General features: G+C 41.6%; 1 protein-coding gene across 1 annotated transcript in view; it reads right to left on the bottom strand.

The window, feature by feature from the left end:
- Positions 1-2,082: 2,082 nt before the first annotated feature.
- The window catches only part of sult4a1 (sulfotransferase family 4A, member 1), a 59,466-nt gene continuing 36,573 nt past the window's right edge, over positions 2,083-24,975 (bottom strand). Inside the window, exons 6-7 of the mRNA XM_041216161.1 lie at positions 16,527-16,665; positions 2,083-2,460 (exon numbers count right to left, since the gene is read on the bottom strand). Of these exons, the coding sequence (XP_041072095.1) occupies positions 2,348-2,460; positions 16,527-16,665 (252 nt within the window). The 3' untranslated portion in view covers positions 2,083-2,347. The remainder of the gene's footprint in view (positions 2,461-16,526; positions 16,666-24,975) is intronic.

Raw genomic sequence — 24,975 nt, 5'->3', positions numbered from 1 at the left:
GTGTGTTCTAATCTTGATCAATATATTCTTCACCTATATATGTTCGTTTATTATTGTTTAATCCTCATTCATGCCTGATTCCCATTATTATGTATGTATAATCTATATTCCAATTCATTCCCTATTACCATGACATTTTAATGTTTAATTCTCATTTATACGTAATTCCATATGTTCATGATATAAAATTTTCCCTGTTATAAATATAGTTAATAATGCAGGTTGATAAGAATCACCTTGATTTAAAGGAATAAAAATATTTTGTAATTCAATTAAAATTGATAAATTGATTTATTGTTCAAAACTGACCTCTAATTAATAATTTGGATACATCCTGTCCTCCACCATATCTACTCTTTATGGCTACCATATAGCATTGCTCAGTGAATTCATTGATCTATTTCCATAGGAACAGGAGTAGACCATGCAACGCTTCAAGCCTGTTCTACCAGTCAACTAGAGAATGGTTAATTTGTATCATAATTCCATTTACCTCCCCTGGTTCCAAATCTTTTAATCCCCTTAACGAATAAAAAGTTTTGATCAAATTCCAATCATGCATATTAACAAAGGGCTGAATAACTATGATGAAGATGCTAATAAAGCATTACTACTTTTCTTAAAGACAGCATGTCTCAGTTGACAGCCTGCATGAATCATTCATTATCTGTGGATTCCAAGAAAGTAAGTAACATTCTGATTCTTAAAAGCAAAAGGTGCGAAATGATGGTCAAGGCAATGCGGCCACCTTGTGATGCAGTTCACCAGAATATGTGGCAATTACCGTGACAAAGAGCTTTTTCAATTCAATACAAGTACATTATCAATTATTCATTTTGGGAGCAAAGCTGAGAACCAGTTTGTTTTTTTTCCCTCTATTCTGACTGAGATGTTGACCTGCTCAAAGTAAATAGATTTATGCCTGTGTTAACATAGGTGATTAACAGATATAACTTTAATGATTACATTAACACCCCAACAGTAATTTCTAAGCTCAAAATGAAACAACATGAAACAAGAGTTAAGAAATAAGTATATTGTTTTGCTAATAATTGATTACCACAATATGCATGATTCATCAATATAATTGTTTGTTATCCAGCTTCTCATATGCAGTAGAATATGCATCAGAAAATATTTACATATATATAGATCTTCATCAAAATTCTGGAAGATCTATCCAGTAATTTGTCAAGCATTAATATTTTCTCAGGGCCACAACCTTTAACACCCCACTAGAAAATAAATGCCACAAATGATGTACAGTATACTTACTTCTACAATTGTTACTACAAGCATAATTGAAACCCTACACAGCAATTTCTGTGTATCTCTGAGGAAAGAAAATATTTGCATACTCAACATTCAGGAGTAATTTTCAGTGACCCTGATCATCTGGCAACATATATCTGTATAATATTTAACCAGTTGTCAAGATATGTTGCTGTGATTTTCAAAGGGATAAATGACAAATGACCAAACGTCCATGGTGCAGCAAGTGAATGATGGGGCCACAGTTCCTCGATTTCTCTTCTCATGTTGTTGCTGAGGATTTATGGAATGCAACTGGACCTGTGTTGCTTCTAGCTTATTTAAATTACTTATTTGTCTAGTTGCATCAAACTGTCACATCAACATGCTGCAGATTAATTTCTGGCTAACCAGAACCTCAGTGTTATTAAACACAAGGTTAGTTAGTGACAGAAGATTAAATTACTCAATCACCATCTTATGAATGACTTGGGAGCACAGCTTTAAACTTCTTAATTTTATTTCTAAACCTGATGTAATATTTGTCTCAATTCACTACGCCAATCATCTTTGCAAATCCAAATGAGTTAAATTTAGCAATATCTGAATGACTTAAATTGTTTAATTCTGATCTGGACACAACTTTGGAGCTTGCTCCTAACCAAATACCTAACCAGCCAGAAATGTGTCATGTAATGAATAAAGAACAACAAAAAATATTTTGTAGCAGTAATTTTCCATATTTATAATTTTGGTCTCTTTTGCATGCATGTGTATGGTTGTCTGTGTTTGCGTAATTTTAAATAGTTCTCATTCTGGAGTATACAGTAATTGCCCTTACCATCAAAGCTACTGCAGTTTCTATTTAAGTTGCTTTCTTAGATTATGTGCCTCGCAATTCTGCTAAGAAGCAGCCTACTAGTTAAGATGGCAAAGGTGAGGAAACTGCTACTATAGATATAGAAAACCCAATACCCTTCACTAAAGAGCTGTCATAATACACATAACAGCAAAGATCAACAAGTGATTGATGGACAAATGCAGAGAAGCACTTCTAGCTAGTGTCGAGAATACTGGACAGCATGCACTTGATCCCTTAAAGGCTGAAGTCGAAGCTGAGGTCAGATTTTCCCATCTTCTGTTTGAAAACAGCATCAAATTTCTCATTCATTGACACAGTGAAGATGTCCTTCCACAGGCCAACCCGTCCTGAAATAAACAAAAGAATGTCCAACGTTACATGGCCTGGTGAAAACATATTTCCATAAGTTTGAGGTTAGGGTTAGATCCATTTGAGTTGTGGCGCAAAAACCAACATTGAGACTTTGTAATCATTACCAGCTAAATCTAGGTGATAATTAGTTTCACACAGATAAATCTGAATTATGGCCAATCAAGATCAGGCTTATTAAAGGACAACATTCCTCTTCAGTTCTGGTTGACAAGTATGAAATTTGACAACAGGAAATAGTTTGGAAAGATGGTATGGTTTTAGAGCATCATTTAAAGTATAGCAGTAGATTCATTATTTATTGGTATAATAGTACAACTTTAAACTTTAAAGATTACCATCAGTAATTATAAAACATGAGTTAGGAAAAGTGTAGTACTATACCAGAATTGGTATTACATTAAACAGCAAAGTAATATTATACTAATTAGTAAAGTTATACTACCGTATTGATGAGAAGTACGTGATTAGCATAATCATTAAAGCTCTACTAATCTAATTTTTAAACAGTATGCTATTATAATCAAAAAGTAATAATATTATACTAATCAGTACATTTAGGCACTGGCCTAATTGTATGAAAATTCAGGGGAGAGAGGTGACAGTAGCCTGATGGGTAGTTTCAGCCTAAAATAGGGATGAAAGTTAAAATTTAATTTAGGAAACTGTGCAGCAACAGGTCATATTGTGCAATATGGGTTTTTGCTTTAAATATGCCTTCAAAGCAGATGTTAGGAGGTGTGATGAAAAATTTGGTCAAAGGGGTTGGTTTTAAGGAGGGCCTTAAAGGAGGAAAGGTTGATGGAGAGGCAGGGAGGGAATTCCAGAGACTGTGGTGTAGAAAACTGAACACACAGCCACTAATGATGGAGGGAAGGAGATGGGGATGAGAAAGATGTCACAGCTGAAGGAATGCTGAAGGGTTTTATGGCTGGTGAAGATTGCAAGGATAGGGAGGGGGTGAGGACATGAACATGGGGGTAAAAAATTTAAACTTGAGATTTTAAAGGACTGGTAACCTATTTAGTTCAGTGAACGCAGGGATGATGGATGAACATGATAGGATATAGGCAAAAAAGTTTTGGCTGAGTTGAAGTTCATGGAGAATGAGAATGGATGGTCAGTCAGAAGAACATTTGAATGGTCAGGTTCAGAGATGACAAAGCCACTGATGGAGGCTTTGGCAGCAATTAGGCTGAGGCAGATGTGGAAATAGATGACATTGCAGAAATGAAAGTCAACAATCTTTGTGGTGGAGCAGATATGAGGTTAGAAGCTCAAACCATCAACAAGTATGATGCCAAGGTTGATCAGATTCAACCCGAAACAATGGTACAGGAGGAGGATAGTGCATTCAATAGTGTCAAAGACCGCAGACAACTTGAGAAGGATAAGGAGGGATAGTGTTAGAGTGGAAAAATGACATTCAAGGACTTGACAGGAAAGGGAGATTGAAGTTAGACTGTTAGTCAACAATGACAGAATGGGTCAATGGTGAGTTTTTTAAAAAAAGGGTTGTCACAATACCTGAGCAGAGGAAACTATTTACCATACCAGATAAGATTGAAGCCAGAAATGGATGCTGGATGGTCAACAGTTTAATGGGAATGGGATCAAAAGAGCAGGAAGTGGGTCCCATGGTCAAATCATTAGTGGAAATAGAAGAGAATGTGGTGTGATGATTCCCACAGGATCGTTCCGCCAGATTTATTTATGATAATTAAGATTTATTCTGCATTAATCATTCATCTGTAAGATTCTGCAGTGCAAAACAATCATTGATACAGACATAAATATTGAAGGACAATATATCAATATTAGCAGGTAATTCCAAAATATTGGTTATAACCATTTAAAATACTATCTATATTATTCATATCATTTAAAAGGAAACTATACTCCAGTCCTAAACTGATTCATTCCTTTATAACACACATTTTCCTCTCCATTCTTTTCAAAAATTGCAGAATTTATGTAAGGAGCCAAGACAAAGACCAAGATGCCATCAACAGTTGGACAGAAGAGAGGATAAATCAGGACATTGCTTGGGTTTTTTCTGTATTGTAGAAGAAAGAGAAAATTGAGAGCCAAGAGTACAACAGTTTTGAGGTCCTGGGTAAGAATGAGTTAGAATAGGAGTTGGTGTGGTGAGACTCTTCTCCCACACTTTGAGGAAGCAAGGAGAAAAAGAAAAGCACATATGCTTCCACAGTTAGAGTTAGCAGGAATAAAAAAGGAAACTTTACAGCAGCAATAACCATGGTAACATTAATAAAACTACTAAGGCCATAAAGGTTACAGTGAAGAGCAAGAATTTAGACAGTAAGGATAAGTGATGAATCACTCATCAAATTGTAGGTTTTTTTCTTTGCATCCTATCCAAGAGTGAAAATTAGATGTTAGCTCACACTCCACTGAAGTTGGAGCAGTATTTAAATCTTGTGAATAATAGGGAGTTATATGAAAATTAAGAATTTTTGAACGGAAAATTGTGTAGTACTCCTAGAGCTATAAGGACAAGAATGGACCATCCAAGATAAGTGAAAGAAGCTATTAGCTGGGTTTCTGAATGAAATGAAGAAACTATAGTAGTAATTTCCACTGGCTGTGTTTCTGGTGTGTGAGCCTCAAGACAGGGAATGCAAGGCAGAGTATCAGCACTGTAGTGTTAAAGTCCTACCTCTGATCATGTGGCAGCAAGGTGTCATGCATGAAATTATCCCTTACATCTTTGAACAGCTGAAAAGAAAATAATAATTTAATTGTCCTATTGAAGGGCAATGCAGTAATTCAGCTAATGCGTTGAGAGTGGAATGAAAATTCTGTCCATCAAGAGTGTGTAATTGAAGTAAGTTTACAAGTAGAGTGCAGTCATCAACAAAAAATTGGATGAGGAGTGGAGGCCATGGGCATAGACAAGGAACAGAGTAACATTATTCTGAAGAATTCCTGAATGAATGGAAAAAAAAAGTGTCAAATGGTGAGTCATCAACAGCAGCATAAAGAGTTTAACAGAAAATATGGTACAGTATCAGACCCTATCAACAGCTTTGGAGATGTCCAATGCAATGACAAAATAACTCACTTAAGCATTCACGAGCAGAACTCTCAGAAGTGCGTAACACAAAAGAATACTGGTGATCCAAACGTACTATAATAACGTAGGAGGATAATGGATTAGGCTAGAACTTTCAAGATAATGTATAATATGAGTTAACAGCAGTTTTCATAACTTTAGAAATCAGAAAGAAAATAGGACAGCAATTGAACAGGTAGGAGGTGTCATCTTCATTAGGGAAGAATGGACAAGCAAATTTCCAAGAAAAAAAGAAAGTAAGTAAGAGTCTAAAACAATGGCAAACAGAGGAACACATCTAAGAATAATAAGAAGGATAGCATCAGGTCTAGAAGTCTCACTGAAGCTCAGAGACCAGGAGATCTGACAACTATAGCAGGAATAAGTAAATAACTGAGTTAAAACAAGAAGTAATAAAGGTTCTTTGCCAAGATAATCAAAATTAGGGTTGGAGGAATTAAACTCATAATATTTCTTATTCTTTATTACACCACTCTCGCCGCTAATTCAGTCTCAAGACCTCAATGAGGATTTAATTACTTACCCAGTTCTCTTTAGTTAAAACAGGGCTGATATAAACCACAGAAATTAAAAGAAAACTGAGATAAATGGAGCGAAAAGAACGTGGTGCAAGTGATATGAGGAATTAGTTTTCCACTGGAATGTATTTATCCTTTAACCAAAAGCATAAGATAAAAATAAACTTAAGAAATACTATTGATTAATAAAGAACTATTGTACCCACCTTGTTGTAAAATATATGCGTGCGGGTTTAGATGAAAAGCCATAAAACAGAAGGAAGGGCAATGGGATAGGGCTAGTCTACCTTCTCACCATTACACTAGGTCTTCAGTTCAATGAGTCGATATGCTAAAAACAAAAGAGAAGAAACCAAAATGCTTCAAACATAAACAAAATTTAAGAAAAAAAATTAAAAAATGAAAGCAAACGAATGTGCAGCATTTTAGTGAATTACTTTTTCACCCAAAACCTCCTTTTGGATAATTGTATTTTTGTTCCAGATGTCGAAGCAAAACATGAAAAAATGTTTAAAAATTAAACCATTAATAAAATGAAAGCACAGACAATTGAGCTATAACTATTATTATTATTTAATGTTTGCAGGTATAGTTTAGCTAATCTCATCAAAAATAATCAAGGTCCATTTTAACATCAACAGACTGTAGGAAGATCCAACTGGAAACAAGTGAACCAGAGATTTGAAGACGAGCCAAGGGCCATACTTGAGGGTTTTCATCGATAATTTATTTTAAAGTGGAATAGTACGTTTTTAAAGTTCCTGTGGTGACTTCAGATCCTGAATTCCAATGGCTCCAGAAAAAGAAATGGAGTCTGCTAACCCAAATTCAAATCAACCAAATATATATCTTTTCAGAGTCAAACTTACTTCCTGATGTTACACAGCCCTTCAATTCAAAATAAAAGCCTGTCTGGTGCCACGTTCCTTTACAATTCAAAATCAAACTAACAATAGACTGGGATTATTTTCCCTGGAGCAGAGGAGTTGGGGGGGGGGGGGGGGGGGGCGGGGGGCATGATTGAGATGTATAAAATTATGAGGGGCACAGATAGGGCAGAAAAGAAGGAACTTTTCCCCTTGGTGGAGGGATCAATAACCAGGGGGCATAAATTTGAGGTAAGGGGCAGGAGGTTTAGAGGGGAGGTGAAGAAGAATTTATTTACCCAGAGGGTGGTGGGAATCTGGAACTCTCTGCCTGAAAGGATGGTACAGGCAGAAACCCTCATAACATTTAAGAAGCAATAGGATGTGCACTTGCAATGCCATAGCATACAAGGCTATGGACCTAGTGCTGGAAAATGGGATTAGAATATAGTTAGGTACTTGTTTGACCAGCGCAGACTCGATAGGCCGAAGGGCTTTTTTCTGCGCTATAGACCTCTATGACCTGATGCCATGCTCTTCAGATCCAGACCACACCCACTACCTGATGCCATACTATAGCTGAGCAAAAATCTTTGCTTTCCTCAATTTGGAGAAATTGTGCCATTTTTTTCTTTGCCACCTTTCCTTTTTTTTGATTGAAGTGAGCAGTGGTTGGATTGCTAGACTGATTAAGAGAAAGACAGGACACCAATGGGACATCAGTTCAATGGTTAGTTGTGAATGCTGAACCTAACAATGGAAAATACCTTGAAATGAAGTAATTGAGTTGTCTAACAGCCTGATAAAACTGTCAGCATTTACACAAGGACAATAGCTATTTGGGGAAAGAGATGAGAGGCCTGCCAGCATCCATGAACACAGCAAAAGCCAAAATCTTCAGCACATGATAAAAAGTTTAACAAAAACAAAAGCAATGTTACAAGCAAGATATCTGTTGAATGAATAATTATATTCCTCATGATGAAAGTGAAAGCAATCTGGAATTTATACAGAAGATATGGTCAGGTGGCCAACACAGTAATAGGATAGGTGTTCCTACCCATTATGAATTACTAATCATAACCACTCTTATCGTGGTGAGCTGTATTTGGGAGGTTACTTATAGCAAGGTACAGTGATAAGAGTGTGTGCAGATAAGAAGGTCTGAAAATTTCTGACAAGAAATTTTGGAGCTAACTTCCCATTGTGTCCATGAAGGAAACTGCAGACCACACTGAATTTAATTTACTTTGTAGCTCAACTTAGACAGTTGAACATGCTCCAGTTCCAAAGGCTGAGGTTGTAAACAGCAAGCTTAAATGAGGTTTCACATCAATTGTAATATATTATAAACATGTCAATTTCAAGAGGCAGAATTCTCCATGAATGGGACAGGTGCAATGGCGGGCGGTTTTGGCAGCGCCCACCCCGCAGTCCGGAATGGTGGGAACTCGCGCCCGATTCGGTGCTTGGAGCTCATTAATTATGCAAAGGCGTGTATCAGTCTGAATCACCTGGTGGTTGGGAGCAGATTCATGTGGCTGCCGCCAGCTGGCGGGTTCAAAGGTTGGGGTGCCATTTTTATAGGCCAGTCCAACACACAATCTCACTCTCTCCAGCCCACCAGAGATGTCTGGAAGCCAGAAGAGAAAGAAAGCAGCACCCTGATTCACTCACCAAGCCCTCCAGGCATTGATCAGAGGGGTGCAGGTACAAAGGCATCCCCTCTATCCCGGAGATGGCTGCAGGAAACACAGCAGCCTCACCTTTCTGGCCTGGAATGCCATTGCGGAGCAGATCAGCGTGGCTGGCAACCCCGCCTGAAATGCCACCCAGTGCAGGAGGATGAATAGTCTCATCTGCTCCGCCAGGCTAAGTCATTCTTCAACCCTATCCAATATCAAACTCTCATCATTGCATCATGCACTTAAATGGCTACTCTCTTCAGGGATCTTGTAACCATTAGTGGGGAACACATACCGACACTATTTCTTTCACAGAGACTTTCACATCACCATCCCATCTATCATGTTGCTCACACTCCATCCCTGGCCCTTCTGGAGAGGGTTCACCGCACACAGGGGACATCCAACCTCTGTTCCCTTGCTTATCACATGCTTTTCTTTCTTCTTCATAGAGGTCAAGCTGCGCACAACAGCTGCGAGAAATCACAAACCAGGGGAAGGACGGCCAACATCATTGCCCTCACTGAGTTTGAGGAGGCTGCAGCTGAGCTGACTGGGGAGGACAGGGATTGCTCCTATGAGGAAGGGGAGATCGGCTTCTCCCATGCACAGATCACAGCTCCATCACCTCATCAAATCCTGACATTCACAGTGAGTCACATGTAGTCTTATCTAGCTCATGCTCATTAACTGAAACTCTATTTTCTAGGCACTGGCAGATTGAGGCCACCGTGCCAGTCCAGCACCAGTATGAGCCCAGAGACTTTATCCGAAGAGGGAGCTCCAGAAGAACCATCATGGCACTCAAATGCACCCTCCACCAGCTCAGAGACACAATGTCGGTGGGGCACAACTGTAGATTAGGCACAGGCTCACTTTATGAGGAACACCTCACTGACATGTCCCCGCACCAGTCGGGGGTAGGGACAGCACTCAAAGGGCTGCTGGAAACTAGCCAACCACTAGATGATGAGCCTCTGGAAATAGCTGCCAGATCAATGCTGGAGATGCAGCAACAGGCGGCGAAACATCAGGCAGAGATTTGAAAGTCACTCAGCAGACTAGAGCGAACTATGGAGGAGTCCATCCACGTTCTGTCTGATGTCGTGGCTCTAACATGCGAACGCCTCCAGGTCACCATGGGAAGGCTGGCGACCACCATGGAGATCTTGGTCCAACAGCTCTTGCTGAGTTTGCACTCAGCTGTGCACTCCATGGACACCATCTAGATGTAGGCAGCAACATGAGGACAAGGCACCTTGACTGCCCTCCAGGGGCACTATCCCCTGCAGGAGTCAAGGCGGGGCCCTTGGGCACCCACAGGGAGGATCAGCATCAGCAGGACACCCCAGGGGCCTCTTCTCAGGACACGCCACTGATATACAGCCGCTCACAGCCCCCTCTGCCTATGACCCCATCCACTCCAGCTTCTCAGGTTGCCAAGGGCACTTCTGCCCCTGAGCAGGTGACCCTTATCAGGCCAGGTTCCCCGAGGCCTCGGGCCACCAGAGGACGTCCACCAAGGTCATCACAGACATCGACATGTAGCAATCAGCAGGTTGCCTGCACCTCTGTTGCGGATGTCAGGGCTGCACCCAGGCGCAGCAGTAAAGTTAAAAAAGATCAATGTCACTTTTGGGTCATGGGTGTGCTAGACAATAAATTGCACTTTTGTAATATATTTGATGCTTATGTGAATGTTCCTATCAACTGAAGGCATTGTGATTTTGTACTTTGGGATCCTCTTATTTTGAGGTTTAGCCTTGCTCCCACTCAGTGACAGTGTCCCCTTGTGAGATTTACATTCCTGTGATGCCAACCTCAGTTGAACTAGTCTGTGTGATGTCAAGGAAATGTATTTAAATCTTTATTGGAAATGTGATGTAAACATTTCTAACTCTTCTTCCTCAAGAAGTACCATTGAGAGAGAGGGCAGCTCATCAGCATTGATATACTAGTGGCATTTGTGTCTCTTCAGTCATAGTAGCAGAAGAAAAGACGTACATGGGAGGAGATCCCTCAGCATATCTACATCTCAGTCGCAGCAGTGTGTGCATCAGTAGACGATGGTGAAGTTTCAAGTCTTCTCTCGCATCGCTCTTGTTCCTAAGTGGACTCTCAGTTCCCTGAGTGAACTCATTCACAGGGCCCCATGGACCAAAGATCATGGCCTGGTGATTCACGAGGTCAGAACGTGCAAGTGTGAATGCGGGACTCATTCTCACTGCAAGCAGGTGGACATCCTCCCGAGTTGTAAGAAAATGGCATTGAGGGCTAGGAGAGAAGTGGCCATATTCCCTCACTTAACTTTAATCTTCCTGGACCCTGGGAACAACTAACGTATCACTTGCACGTCTTCCACATCTTCCTTCCTCCAAGGTGTGATTGCACTCATATTGACCCTCAGCAGCCTTGAGGTTCCTGGGCCTCCGGATCCTCATCCTCCAGTGAGCTCTTACATCCTCCTCCAGGTCATCCCCTGGCAGGGGACCACCTCTTTGCATAGCCAGATTGTGAAGGGCGCAACACACTGCGATGGTGTGGGAAACCCTGTCGGGGGTGTATTGTAGTGAGCCACCTGAATGGTCCAAGCATCTGAAGCGCATCTTCAGAAGCCCTATGGTCTGCTCTGTAAGGGAGCATGTGGAGCCTTAAGCAGCATTGTACCTCTCCTCGGAACAATTCTGAGGGCGACGCTCTGGTGTCGCCAGCCAATGTTTCAGTGGGTATCCCTTATTCCCAAGCAGTCATCCCTGCAGATGTAATGGCTCCTTGAAAATCTCAGGTACCTGGGAGTGACACAAGATGCAGGAGTCATTGCATCTCCCAAGGTACCGTGCACAAACGTGCAGTATATGCTTCCAGTGATCACATGCTAGTTATACATTGATGGAATGACAGCCCTTGCGATTTATAAACATTAGGGTCTGCTGCCATGGAGTCCATATAGCCACGTGGGTGCAGTCTATTGCACCCTACACTCTTGGGAAGCCTGAGATGGTGGTGAAGCCAGTGATTCTTGCAGCCTGGCTATCTTCGTCCAGAGCAAACCTGACATAATGATGGGTCTTCCTGTAAAGGGCATTTATGACCTCCTTTATGCATTGATGTGCTGCACAGGTTCCCTGTTGATCCTTGGAAAGAGATTTAGCATTATGGTCATCTTCAAAGCCACTAGCAGGGGATACCCGCCAACTCCATGTGGTGACAGGTCTTCATGAAGAATGTGGCATATGGGATGTACCAGAGCTCAGGGCAAGCCCAGATGTGCACGGCATTGTCTCTCACTCAGTTGTAAATAAGAAACTCTTCTACAATAAAGCCTATGTCTGGCGAGTGCCTCCATTGTCTGGGTCTCTCCTCCTGACCCTCCTGTTCATGCTCTGGCTCCACTTGACTATGTCCATTCTGCTGGAGCTGCGCGCGGAATCACCTCTCCCTCTTTCACCTCCTCCATTGCATTAGGACCCTGACAAAGGCAGCATTGAGCCCTGGATCCTTATGTGCTTTTCCTACTCTCTGAAAAGAAACATTGAAGACATTAATGATTCAAAGGGCAAGAAAGTGAAGCTCAGAAGATGACACGTTTGGAAACTGTAGTTTTTCCTGCCCTACTTGCATGGTGGCTGTTGCTTTGTCCCTGAGACACCAGCACACACATTGAGATGACTGTGATGGCATCACAGATATGTAACATCCTGAGCCCTGCGTGGGATGCTAAAGTTTCAGTGAGGTGAGTGACCCAACCTAGCTCTGTGCTCCAACCTCTAATGCGGCATATTAATGACCAAACAGTTGCTCATGTTCAATGAGTGGATGCCCTTTGCCCGTTAGGAATGTCAATTCTGGTGAACAGGTGACAGGCCTTAATAAAGGAATGCCATATGATGCAGCTGTGCCTCCTTCACTATTGCCTGCATTCCCAAATTCCACATTCCTATGGCCAGAAACTTACCTATATCAGCCAAGCTGGGCGGGGCGGGCGCGGAGCCGATCGCTGCCCATGATTGGCTGTGTACCACCATTTTACGTGGCCCAGTGTGTCACACGGCCAGTAGTGCTCAACGCTACCTGTGTGGGCGAGGGGAGGAGGGAGAGTCGGGGCCTGCACTCTTTCGCGAAAGAGCACAGCAATCTCCCTGAGGCACAGAGCTGCCTCAGGGAGATTAAGTTGGTAAAAAAAAATTAAAAATAAAGTACAAAATTATTTAAGCATGTCCCCCCATGTGCCAGTGTCACATCAGCTGGGACATGTTTTTATATTTAGGAAATTTTTTTCACTTAATTAATAAAAGCTTTAGGAAACCTCATCCCGCTCGTGGATGAGGTTTCCTAAAAACAGGAAAGCTACTTGGGCTCTTCACCTGCCCGCCAATGGGTAGCGTTGCAAACAACTTTAATTGTTTTTTTAATGGCCTTAATAGGCCGTTCACAGTTCGGTGGCCACACAGCTGCCTCCGGTGCGCGCCCACCGAACGAAATATTTAAATGACGCACGCTCGACATCACGTCAGGCCCACCCCCGCACACTAACAGCAATATTCTGGCCTATCTCGAGATGCAGTGACTGTGATGTGAAGCCACTGCATTCTGAGTAGCCCTTTAACAGTGCTAATGAAGCCATTGGCTTTCAGTGGCTTTCATTGCAAGGAGATCTTCCTCCATTCTTTCTCAGCAGACTCCTGCTCGCTCCGGCAGCAACATGAGGTTAGAGGGTGACCCCAGAAAGGCCCCCCTCTTGTTTGCCATTCCACAGCCTTCCTTCTCTGTTGCCCTCATGTTCACCCTAACTCCCTCACTGCCATTCCACAGCCTCCTCCACCCCCCACCCCCCACCGTGTTCATCAACCCTATGCTTGCCTGACAGCCCACCCCTAGTTGAAATACTAGAATCTGAAAGTGGAGGCCTGCATGAGTACCATAGCACAGTGGTGTTCCTCAGGACAATGTAGGCAAAGAGCAGGAGCAGACAAACCCTACAGCCCCAGCAGAGTGGTATTCATCGCAGCAAGACCGGTGCAGTGATTTGGCTGCTAGGCCATATATGTTCCACTCACCTCAAAGTTACCAATGAACTAAGGTCCAACTTTTGCAAGCCACCCCTTTTCAAATGGGTCTGAGGCCGACGTGGTTTCCCGCTGGCATGACATTGGATTGGAAGGCCTGGCAAGATTCCAGCAAGCAGCTGTTTTAATGTGCATTCATGACATGTTAATAAATGTAAATGGCGTTCATGCCACTAGTCGGCAAGATAACTGACCCTCCATGACCATACCATTGGGAGAATTGCAAGCTGTTTTTACAACAGCGGATTTGCAACTTTTTGCCTGCCACTGGATTCTCCACTCCCACCCACCATGAAACCTGCCATGGGCGGGATGGGAGAATTTCACCCAACATGTCAGTCTCCACATGTACACTGACAACTTCATCATCTCTCTCAATCATTCCACTGTCTCTCAACTCACCAACTGCTTGTTTGAAATCCAGTATTGGATGAGCAGAAAATTCTTCCAATTACATCTTGGGAAGACTGAAGCCATTGTCTTCGGTCCCTATAACAAACTCTGCTCCCCAGCCACCGATTTTGTCCCTCTCTGAGGCTGAACCAGACTGTTCTGACCCCAAGATGAACATCCGATATAAGCATATTTTCACCATCACCAAGATCATCTATTTCCACCTCTGTAACATTGCCCATCTCCATGCCTACCTCAGCTCATCTGCTGCTGAAACCCTGATATGTGTCTTTTTTACTTCTCAATTTGATTATTCTAATGCACTCCCGGCTGGCCACCTGCGTTCTTTCCTTTGTAAACCTGAGATCATTCAAAATTCTGCTGCCCATATCCTATCACAGCAAGTCCTGGTCACCTGTCGCCCCTATGCTCATTACCACCTGGTTAACCAATGCATCCATTTTAAAATTTTCACCCTTGTTTTCAAATCCCTACATGGCCTCGCCCCTACTTATCTCCATAATCTTTGCCAGCTCCAGAACATTCAAAAATACCTGTGCTCCTTAAATTCCAGCCTCGAGCATTCTGGATTTTACCATTGACCATTGGTGGCTATGTCTGCAGCTGCCAAGGCCCTAAGCCGTAGAATTCCCTCCCTAAACCTCTCCGCCTTGCTACCTCGCTTCCCTCCTTGAAGACACTCCTTAAAAGCTACCTCTTTGACCAAATTGTTGGTAATTTGACCTAATATCTCCTTCCGTGGCTCAGTGTCATACTTTGCTTTATAATGCTCCCGAATCACCTTGGGTTTTTATACTTTAGTGCCCCTTTATAAATACAAATTGCTGTTATGTACATAGAACTTTGAATCATTGTAATTGATTTATCCAAACATATAATGGCAACCACAATCTCCAACTTAATTTAAGCTATGTTTTGCCTCATTTTGCTAAATCAAAATTACAAATTGAACGCTCTGTCTTTTAACAATGCAATTGCTTATGCTCATTTTCCATGATGCAGTCATGTTCCTTGTTGGTCAATAAAACTAAGCAGCTTTAGAGAATACAGAAGTTAGGGCACAAGTAGAGGAAAGGCCTACCACCTGATGCTTTATAATCAAGAAAAATAGTTGGGCACACAAACGTTCAGCAAAAATACCCTAAACTCTCACAGACTGGTTGAACAGAGAGAGAAGCATTCAGCCCAGGATGTACAAGAGTCTGAAAGGGAGCTCTCACCAATTGCCTGCAGGGAGTCTGGCATTATTAGGGAGGGAGAAAATAAAAATGTGCCCAGGACAGGCCTGACCTGGAAAGCGTGTGCCACCAAAAGGGGGAAAGAGGAAATAAAATCTGCACAGTTGAACCTCTGCACGGTGCTGCACTCTCTGGAAGTCGGCTGCCAGTGGCCTGATTTCCTGTCAGTCAGCAGCCGTGCTCAGGGATGGCCTGCCCGGTTGCCTCACACTCCAAGCCACATTCGATCTCGAACTGTCTCCAGCTGCTTCACGCACATTTGATCCCTCTGCATCCAGCATCTCATGATCTGGGACCATGTCTAACAAAGCTACACATTAACATATTGAGCAGGCAAATGGGGGCAGGCACATCCCCCTCTGCCTGATCAATAGCAAGATCAGTTCAAAGCACAGAACATTAATTCTGAATCTCTCTCCATAGATGTTGCCAGACCTGAGATTTTCCAGCATTTTGTTTTTATTTCAATAGTAAGTTTGTTCCCTTTCTGTGTTGCGTTAAAATCAGTCACATTGCGTTCTTTTTAAAATGTTTAAAAACACTTCTGCCACAACTACAGAGGCAGAGGTCAGCAAAATATTTCAAAAGGTGGAATTCCACAATCGAAACGGAATTCCGTTTAAAAAATGGAGATTTCTCATCCCTAGCAAAAAATCAAATACAGAGTCACTGAATGCTTCTCTTATGTGCCTCTTGGTAACTGGTTATAGATTGGCAAGGTCAGGCAGATTTCAAGTATGCTCTTTTGACAAGAGAAATTTAAAATAATGTTGGAGTGAAGACCATGGGAATTATTCCAGAGTAAATATTCACTTATAATACATTTAAGAAGCATATACTTCAGTTTACAATGCTTTAAATTATGTTTCCAATACTAGAAAGTACTCATGTTTTCTGCAAATTTATTCCGATTATCTTGTCTTGTGGCAATCAACTAAAGATAGACATTTGCCTCCCCATGAGTTTAAGAATCACATGTATAATGATATGTAAGACAACCAGGATTTAGTATGCTTGCAGTGGATTAAATTTTAAAATCATTAATGCACCTTCCCAAGTTCACAATAATCCTATTATGTAACACTATCTTTGCTTCACAGTAGCATCCATTGCCATGTTGCAGTCAAAAAATCCTATTTTTTACTTTTCACAGCACTCACCTCTTCCAATGGGAAGCGCTTCTGCATTGCAATATTGGTCCACAAGCTGATGGCAGTGTTCAGTTATAGACTCCATTTGAGTCTTGTCATACGACACTCCTAGGAACCGCACTAAGAGCTCCACGGTACCTGCAAGGTTCTTCCACCAAGAGGAAAAAAGCAACCTTAACTGATGATTGTCACGAAAATTGTTGCCCAATTATTCTCCAAATTGCTGTGAGGTTCACGGCATCCCTCCCAATTTCAGCTCAATATGCCAGTTGACAAAGAGTGGTCGTGTCAAGTTATTATGAAAGACTGGAAAACAAATATCTGGGTTTTATTTTTGTTTGGTGAATGTAAACCCCAATGTCATCCTTCCCATTCATTTGTAGATTCTAAATTATCCTTGCCCAATGGGAACCACCAAAAATTGTAGCTCAAAATGCATTTCCACTGCCGGACTGAGAACTGCTGCACAATATCAAATTGATGGATATTGTGTGAGTTATGTTATCTTCCTCTGAGGGTACATAATATTTTAAGCGCCACGATTTTCCCTGATTACTCATCCACCCCCTCTCCATTCCAAACATTTTCTGCATCCAAGCGATCAGAGATTGCAGGTCAATTACAGTTCCACTCATGACCATGTCCCAGTCTTTCCTTCAGCTACCTCAGCCGTAAGCTCTTCCCTTTCCTAACCCCTTTGCCTCTACACCTCCCTCTCCTTCTCTTCGACCTTTTATAAAACCCACCTCTTTGATCAATATTCCAATAGCTCCATCTTTGACTTGGCATCTGTTTTGTTTACTGTATCGCCATGAAGCGACTTCAGACATTTACCTATGGTAAAGCCGCTATATAATTGCATGTTATTGTTGATGATGATAATGATTTGATCTCTTTCCCTAATTGTTTAGCATAGTCTCAGCAGCTGTGATTAGAAATTGCAGAGCTGGTGGGGGTGTGTGCAATCTAAATCCCACCACGCCAACATGCTTCACTCTGGTAATCCAACATGATGCACTACTGTCCCTGGACTGCCCAATTTCTATTATTTCAATAAGGCCATTGTTTAAAGTGGAATGGGGCCTACCAAGCAAAACAAGATTTTAGTTTTTTAAATTCATTAATTGAAGGGTTGTGGACATTGCTGGTAAGGCCAGCATTTAATGTCCATTCCTAATTGCCCTCAAGAAGAGGATAGTGAGTCACCTTCTTAAACCTCTAAAGTCTGTGTGGTGAAGGTACTCACACAATGCTGTCAGGTAGGGAGTTGCAGGATCTTGACTCCGTGACAATTAAAAAAACGACGATATAGTTCCAAGTCAGGATAGCATGCAAATTGGAAGGAACTTGCAAGTGGTGGTGTTTCCATGTGCCTGCTCCCTTTGTCTTTCTCTTTCTTGTAGTAGAGGTCACATGTTTGGGAGATGCTGTTGAAGATGTCTTGGCAAGTGCTGAAGTGCATCTTGTAGAAGATACACACTGTAGTCACTGTGTGCCGGTGATGGAAGGAGTGAATGTTTAAGATGATGGATGGGGTGCCAATCAAGTGAACTACTGTGTCCTGAATGGCGTTAATGTTCTTGAGCATTTTTGGAGCTACACTCATCCAGACTTGTGCATTGTAGCTGGTGAAAAGTCTCTGGGGAGCCTGGAGATGAATCAATCACATGGAATGCCCAGTCTCTAACCTCCCCCTGTAGTCTCTGTATTTACTTGACTGGTCCAAGTAAGTGTATAGTAATACACCTTTGGAGGCACATGACCTTAGTTCAGTGTTTCGTTCTGCCATAGAATAATATGAAGTGACTTTTTCCTTTGCAAAACCTTATACCAGGAACTCCTGATCTTTTTGAGCTACCAAGGTCTGGTTTTCCTTGTGGGGAAGGAGAGAAGAGACAGAAGATAAGTCTGTTCACGTTGCTAACCCATATCCCCAGTGGGTGTAGGTTACTCAAAATACCAGGTTACATACAGGAGAATACGGAATCTTGAATGTGTTACTGGATACAGTCTGCAGCTTCACTTATTTATTGTGTCTTAACTCACTGTTTTTGCTTTTCATGAACAATTCATGAACAGTTGCTGGTTGTGCAGCACTTGATTAGGCTACAAGTGGTACTGTTTTTAAGTATAAGAGTTGATTTGCTGAATGAAACAGGTTTATTTCCAAATAAGCAACATTTTTGAAAGAGTTATTCTGGAAAGAAATAATGATAACACGATCAAAAATGCTGATATATGGAGGGCCATACCATAATCTGGGCACATTAATATTGTAGTACAAAACATCTGCCAGGGGGTGGCAGAGTGTATAAATTAAAGGCATATTTGGTGACTGCCACACCATCACAACTGTTTCATTCCAAACAAGGTCTTACAACTAATACCCCCCATCACCCCCCACAGAAGAACTATACAATCGTGAAGCAATTGGACGTTATGGGATATGGGGCTAATTTTAGCAATTTGCTTTGGGACATAATATACACAATTTGTGAAGCTTGTATAAAAGGATAAGGTTTTTATAAAATATCAGACAGGCAACAAAATCTAAATATCACATTCAGATTCTTCAAAGGATTGTTCTGGAATCTCTGGTGTAGCGATGCAAATTAGATTGAAACATATAATGATGGGGTTTTTTTTTAAATAAACAGACCCGCATTTCTTGCAGTAATTATCTGTCCCAATAAAATATTTGCAAACACTTTTTGCATTATGGCAGTGCCATTTCGAAGAATGGAATTAAAAAGAAAAGGATTATAGGGGGAATATTTGAAAAAAAAATAGAAAGGATTATAGGGGGAATGTTTGAAAAAAAGTTCAAAAATAGAAAAAAATAAACAGAAAAATAAAAGATTTTAAAAATGGAGAAAAACAAGCAAATGTGTTCAAAATAAAGTCATAGAAGAATTTGAGGATTTTCTTTGCAACAATCTGATCAGATAACTTTAAACAGAAGAGTCACAATTTTCAGAACATGATAGTCCTGGAGCATTAATCTGAAAAAATATTATTTCTGATTTCTGAAACACAATTTCTATTTCTTATGAATATTTACTCCCATAACATAGCCTTGCTTCATTGTAAAAGCCCATTTTCATATTGCATCTTTCATATGTTTAAGCCAATCCCAAGACTACAGCAAGGTCCCACAAACCCCTATATGACCAGTTAATGTCATTTGTGGTGTTGGTTAAAGGATAAGTTTTAGCTTGCCCACCTAGCAAATTTCCCAGCTCTTCAAATGGTGTCATGAGATCTTTTACATTAACTTGAACAGTCAGACGGTTGAATTCCTTAAATGAAATACATCACCAACAATACAGGATTCCCTCAATCCCTTGTTAACTGTTAAACTAGATCTTGTGCTGAAGTTCTAGAGTGAGGCTTGAACTGATAACTCTCTAACTCAGAGGTAAATTGCCATCACTAAGCCAAATTAACACTTGATTCAATGATCCTTGGGTAACTTCTTTAAATTATACAGATTTTGAACAAACTTTAGCACACGATTGTCATACTTATGAACAACGTGGTAAGGTTTATTTATGTTGTATTCCCTGTGGTCATTTCAGAAATGCAGTAGGAGAAGGCCCTGATGAGCCATATAATTCTATAAGAACATAAAGAATAGGAAGAATCTACCATACAACCCTTTGAGTCTACTCCGCCATTCAATATGATCCTGGCTAATCATCGGTCTTAATTCAACCTTCCTGCCCACTTCCCAGATCCCTCAATACCCTGAGATACCAAAATCTAGTTTAAATATATTCAATAATAGAGATCCACAGCCCTCTGGTGTAGAGAATTCCAAAGACTCACATTTCTTTGAGTCAAGGAATTTCTTGTCATCTCAGTCCTAAATGATTGCCCCCTTATCCTGAAACTGTGTTCCCAGCGTTCTGGATTCCTCAGCAAGGGAAAACAACCTTTCATTGTCTATCCTGTCGAGCCCCTTCAGAATTTTGCATGCATCACCTCTCATTCATCTAAACGCCTGAGAGTATAGGCCCAATTTACTCAGCCTATCATAGGACAACCTTCTCATCCTAGGAACCAATCTAGTGAACCTTTGCTGCTCTTCCCCAATGCAAGTATATCCTTCCTTAAATATGGAGAGCTAAACTGAACAGAGTGTTCCAGGTGTGATCACACAAAAGCCCCATACAACTTTATCAAGACTTCCTTATTCATGTACAGTAAATCCTTATTTAAAGTCCTGGTTGCGAACTTTAAAATTGTGACTTTAAGTGAAACAACTTTAAGTGAATCAGAGGTTTCCATAGGAATTAATATATAAACTAGAGCTAGGTTCTTCTGAATTTTCTTGTCTGGGAAAACTAAACACAAGTTGAAATACTGTACAGTACATGTACAGTACCGTACATTCCTAAATCAAATAACTTGTAAAATAAAATAATTAAATATAAAAGAAATACTGCATACATTAAAATTAAATAACACTCACCAACCTCTCTTTCTTCTTAGGCAGTCCCTCAGGATCCAGGATGGCTTACTTCCACTGCAGCTCAATGGGTTCTGGGATGACTGATAAGTACAATGTGCCATCTGCAGACTCTGCCACATACAGGGCAGGTGGTGCCTGGAGGGTCGGGTATATGTTATTTAAAAGCTTGTGTGCTCTCTCTGATGCCTCGACTTTACCACTGTGTATTCCCGAAGAAGTCTCTCGATGTGTTTGACGCCTTCCTGAATGAATCTTCTCCATTTGGTCAATTACAAGCCGAGGACTTCTAGGAGTCAGCAGGGATAATCGCCTTCTACAGGGATGCTTTGAGGACATCCCTAAAGTGTTTCAGTGGAGCTAGTTTTGATTGATTAGCACCTCAATGCCAGGCAAGTGGCTTGGGAGAAGATGCTCCTGTTGGACCACATTTCTTGCCACTGGATCTGGTGGATTTTGTGAAGGCACCACTTCTCCAATGCTTTGAGTTGCCTGATATAGGTTTTCCAAGTCTCCAAAGCAAAGGTAGGAGCACAGGGACCATTTCTGCTTCTCACATGCTCTTATCCTCAGTCCGGCCAAAGGCTGAGCTGGCACATTGGAGGCAATAATGAATTTTGTCATGTATGTCTGACTTCATCAACAGGAGGCTATCAAGATATTGAGAATAGTCCATATTTTCCAGGATCTCGCCATTGATCTTAATCGATAGGAAGAGCTGGTTGAAACAGGACCTTTGTTTTCTGGGTGAGTGCACACACAAACATCTTCTGCATACAGAAGCTCAATGACTGAAGTTGCAGTGATTTTTGTCTTGAGTTGAAGGTGGAGAAATTGAACAGCCAGGTCCTGGTGGAGTTAATGGGATGAAGGGACAGGATCATCAATGGCCTTGCAAAATTGATCCAAAGTATGATAGGAAATTTTCTTTTCTTCTGTTGGGAGAACTCCTCATAGCAGTTAATGCCATCATTGATTGCCCTGTTCACTTTGGAGCTGCAGTCTCTGTTTGGTTTGTCCTCAGTGAAGATTTTCATCATTTCTTCAATAAGTTGGAAAGCTCTTGACAATCATTTTGTTGGTAACATTAAAGGGGGTGGTATTTCAACAGCGGGCTTTTCTTCTTAATATTCATTGTTTTTCTAGTTATATTAAATCCTTATTCAATAATTCTTCTCCATGGTATTCAAGCAATTCCACCATGTAAGCCTTTGCCACCTCTTCAAAATCAACTTCCGTTGCTAAGGTGGTGATCTCCTACTGAACTTCAGGGACAACATTGTCAAAGCCTCTTGCAGTTGTTGACACACTGAAGCCACACATCATTGATATAAGAACCAGCGATTTACAATGAAACACACCGTGTCACGGCTGAGACCCCAAAATGACAGGGGGCCCCAAAATGAAGGATGCATTATATACCTGAGAGCTTTGTAAGATAATTCAGCCTAATGACTGCTGCTATTTTAGTTTGAATATAGATTTAAGATTAGTATGATATAATATAGAACAGGCTTGTCCAAACTGGTCCACGGGTGAAGCCCCCCAACACCGCCCCCCCACCCCCCCACCCCAACCTCCCCCCACCAACCCCAACCTCGAAGTAAGCGCAGCGGAAGATTATTAAAGAAGGTGCTCCTCCAATCATAGGCTGTTGCTCTCCCATGTTTGCTGCTGATAGCTCACGAGTGAACCTATCAGTAACAAATATTGAAAAGGAGCAGTCTGTGATTGGAGGAATAGCAACACTGGCAGCAAGAGAGGGCTCCAGAAACAGAGGTATTCGGGAGAAAGCAAGAGAGAGAGAGAGACTTGCTCCAGGCCCGGTGAATGAGTAGGGGGGGAGTAGCTGGGAAGAGACTGCCAGGCCGGGGTGGGAGGGGAAAGCGTGCCAGGCTGAAATGGGATGGGAGAGAGTGCCAGGCCAGGGCGGCGAGGGGAGACAGTGCCAGGCTCAGCAGCAGGTGGGGGAATGCTGAGACTCACTGCGGGCCAGAAGAGGCTGGATGCAATGATGCGAACGGGATGATGGGGGTGCATGGTGAGGATGAAAAGACACAGTGCCTGGGAGTATGAGAGAGGGAGAGATTGTGTGTGTGTGGGTGTGGGAGTGGACATACCCCAGATGAGGCAGCAGGGAGCAGTGGACCCCAGGTGAAGTGACAGACAGTGAGGGTATTGGAGAGAAGGAGAGAGTGTGAGGGTGGTGAGTGGAGAGAGTGAGTCTGCAAGAATCAATGAACAATTTATTTGTTTTCTTGGCTTCAGCTTTGGGTCCTGGGAGTGGGGGGGGGGGGGGTCATACGGACTTGAAATGTTACCTGTATTCCTCTCCCCAGATGCTGTCAGACCTGTTGAGTTTTTCCAACCATTTTTGTTTTTGTTTCAGATTTCCAGCATCCACAGTATTTTGCTTTTACCCCAAAAATGAAGCTGAGCACGGGGCCCCACTAACTGTGAATCAACCACTGATGACAATGTAACTTTATCCCATGAATCAACAATATTGTCGATGTCCGTGAGGTTATTATAGGCGTGCCAAAATTCCCTGATCGCTGACTTATTCTCTCCATCTTTCTCCTTGATGAGCTAAGAGAAGGTATGATATAAATAATTGGCCTTGAGAGTCACTATTGCCCTCGATCCGTGGGCTGTAGCAATGAAGTCACAGGACTTCATTGGGTGGCAGAGAAAATACCTTAACATTTTCCAATAAGTTATCAAGGCTGACAGGATGATCTGGGACGTTACCTAGGAAAAGCAATATCCTCAAATCAACATTTTCTCTGGCAAAATATTATTTCCAAGAAGGGAGAGCATAAACAGAGAACCATTCTTGACAGATCCCCTCATCCAGACTTTCTTATTTGAATGCCAAATGATATGCAGATATTCTTTGGATTAGTTCTTCAAAGTCCTTGGTGTCTCTGACTGGTACATCACTAAAGACTTAAACTTGAAATCTCCAGCAGCGTTCCCACCAAGCAGAAGATTTAAGTAATCTTTGGCAGGTTTAAATCCTGGTGCAGTTTTCTCCTCCTAAGTTCTTTATGGCATACGCTTCCAATAAAACTCTAACTCATCAAAGTTAAACCCTTGTTTCAGTGAGTAATCATCTTCAAATTGACAGGTAACTCATCAGCTACTTCACCATCATCATTAGTCACCACCATCATCATTAGTCACTTCACCATCATCATTAGTCACTTCACCGAGGTACTTTGATGTTATGCAGCACCTCTTAAGACATTCAAATCAACCACGAATAGCATGAAAACTTTTCGAATGTGAACTCTTGCCCTGTTCATTCTTTAAGTTATCATGCAAGCTTTTAGCTTTCGCTTGAATGGCCATCATACTAAGAAGCACCTTGCATCAGTTTCGGTCTTCCCATTCCAGACTGTCAAGAGTCTTTCCATATTTTCCATAATTCTGGTACAACTTAATCTTGGTGGCACTTAAAGGTGTGACACTTTGATTTTGTCAGCATTATCATGAATTGTTCTTGCCATTGTGATGGGTAGCACAAATGCTATCCCGATATCAACTGCATGTTCTCTGGCCTCAAAACACTTTAAAACCGCTAAATTAATTTCTAAAATGATAGTTTTTTTTTTCTTAGTAGCACTAGACTCACTACCATCATTTATTGGCCATTTTTGACTAATGTTTAAGAAGGATTCTTACCTGTATGCTTAAATCGCAAGCTTCAAAACGACTTCAAACAATTTCAAAATGGCGACTCTACCTCCATCCGTTAAAGTTTCATAAGATCCACATCTGGCTCTCCAAAATCAAGAGAAGCTTGCAGGATAAGCACAACAGTGACCAACTCCAGGCTGAATGTCACAATTCATCTTTCCTCCTGCAAGCAATTAAATCCTATACTGCATTGTACTTTTCTTTCCAACAAGCTGCTGAGAAAATGAGAGCTATCTTACCTCGAGACTCCTCTCTCTCTCTCTGCCCAGATCACGGGAAAGTGGC

This window comes from Carcharodon carcharias, chromosome 21 (assembly GCF_017639515.1).
Source record: "Carcharodon carcharias isolate sCarCar2 chromosome 21, sCarCar2.pri, whole genome shotgun sequence".
NCBI classification, from domain to species: Eukaryota; Metazoa; Chordata; class Chondrichthyes; order Lamniformes; family Lamnidae; genus Carcharodon; species Carcharodon carcharias.
Note: the sequence above shows the minus strand (reverse complement) of the source record. Positions and strands in the feature narration are given on the sequence as shown.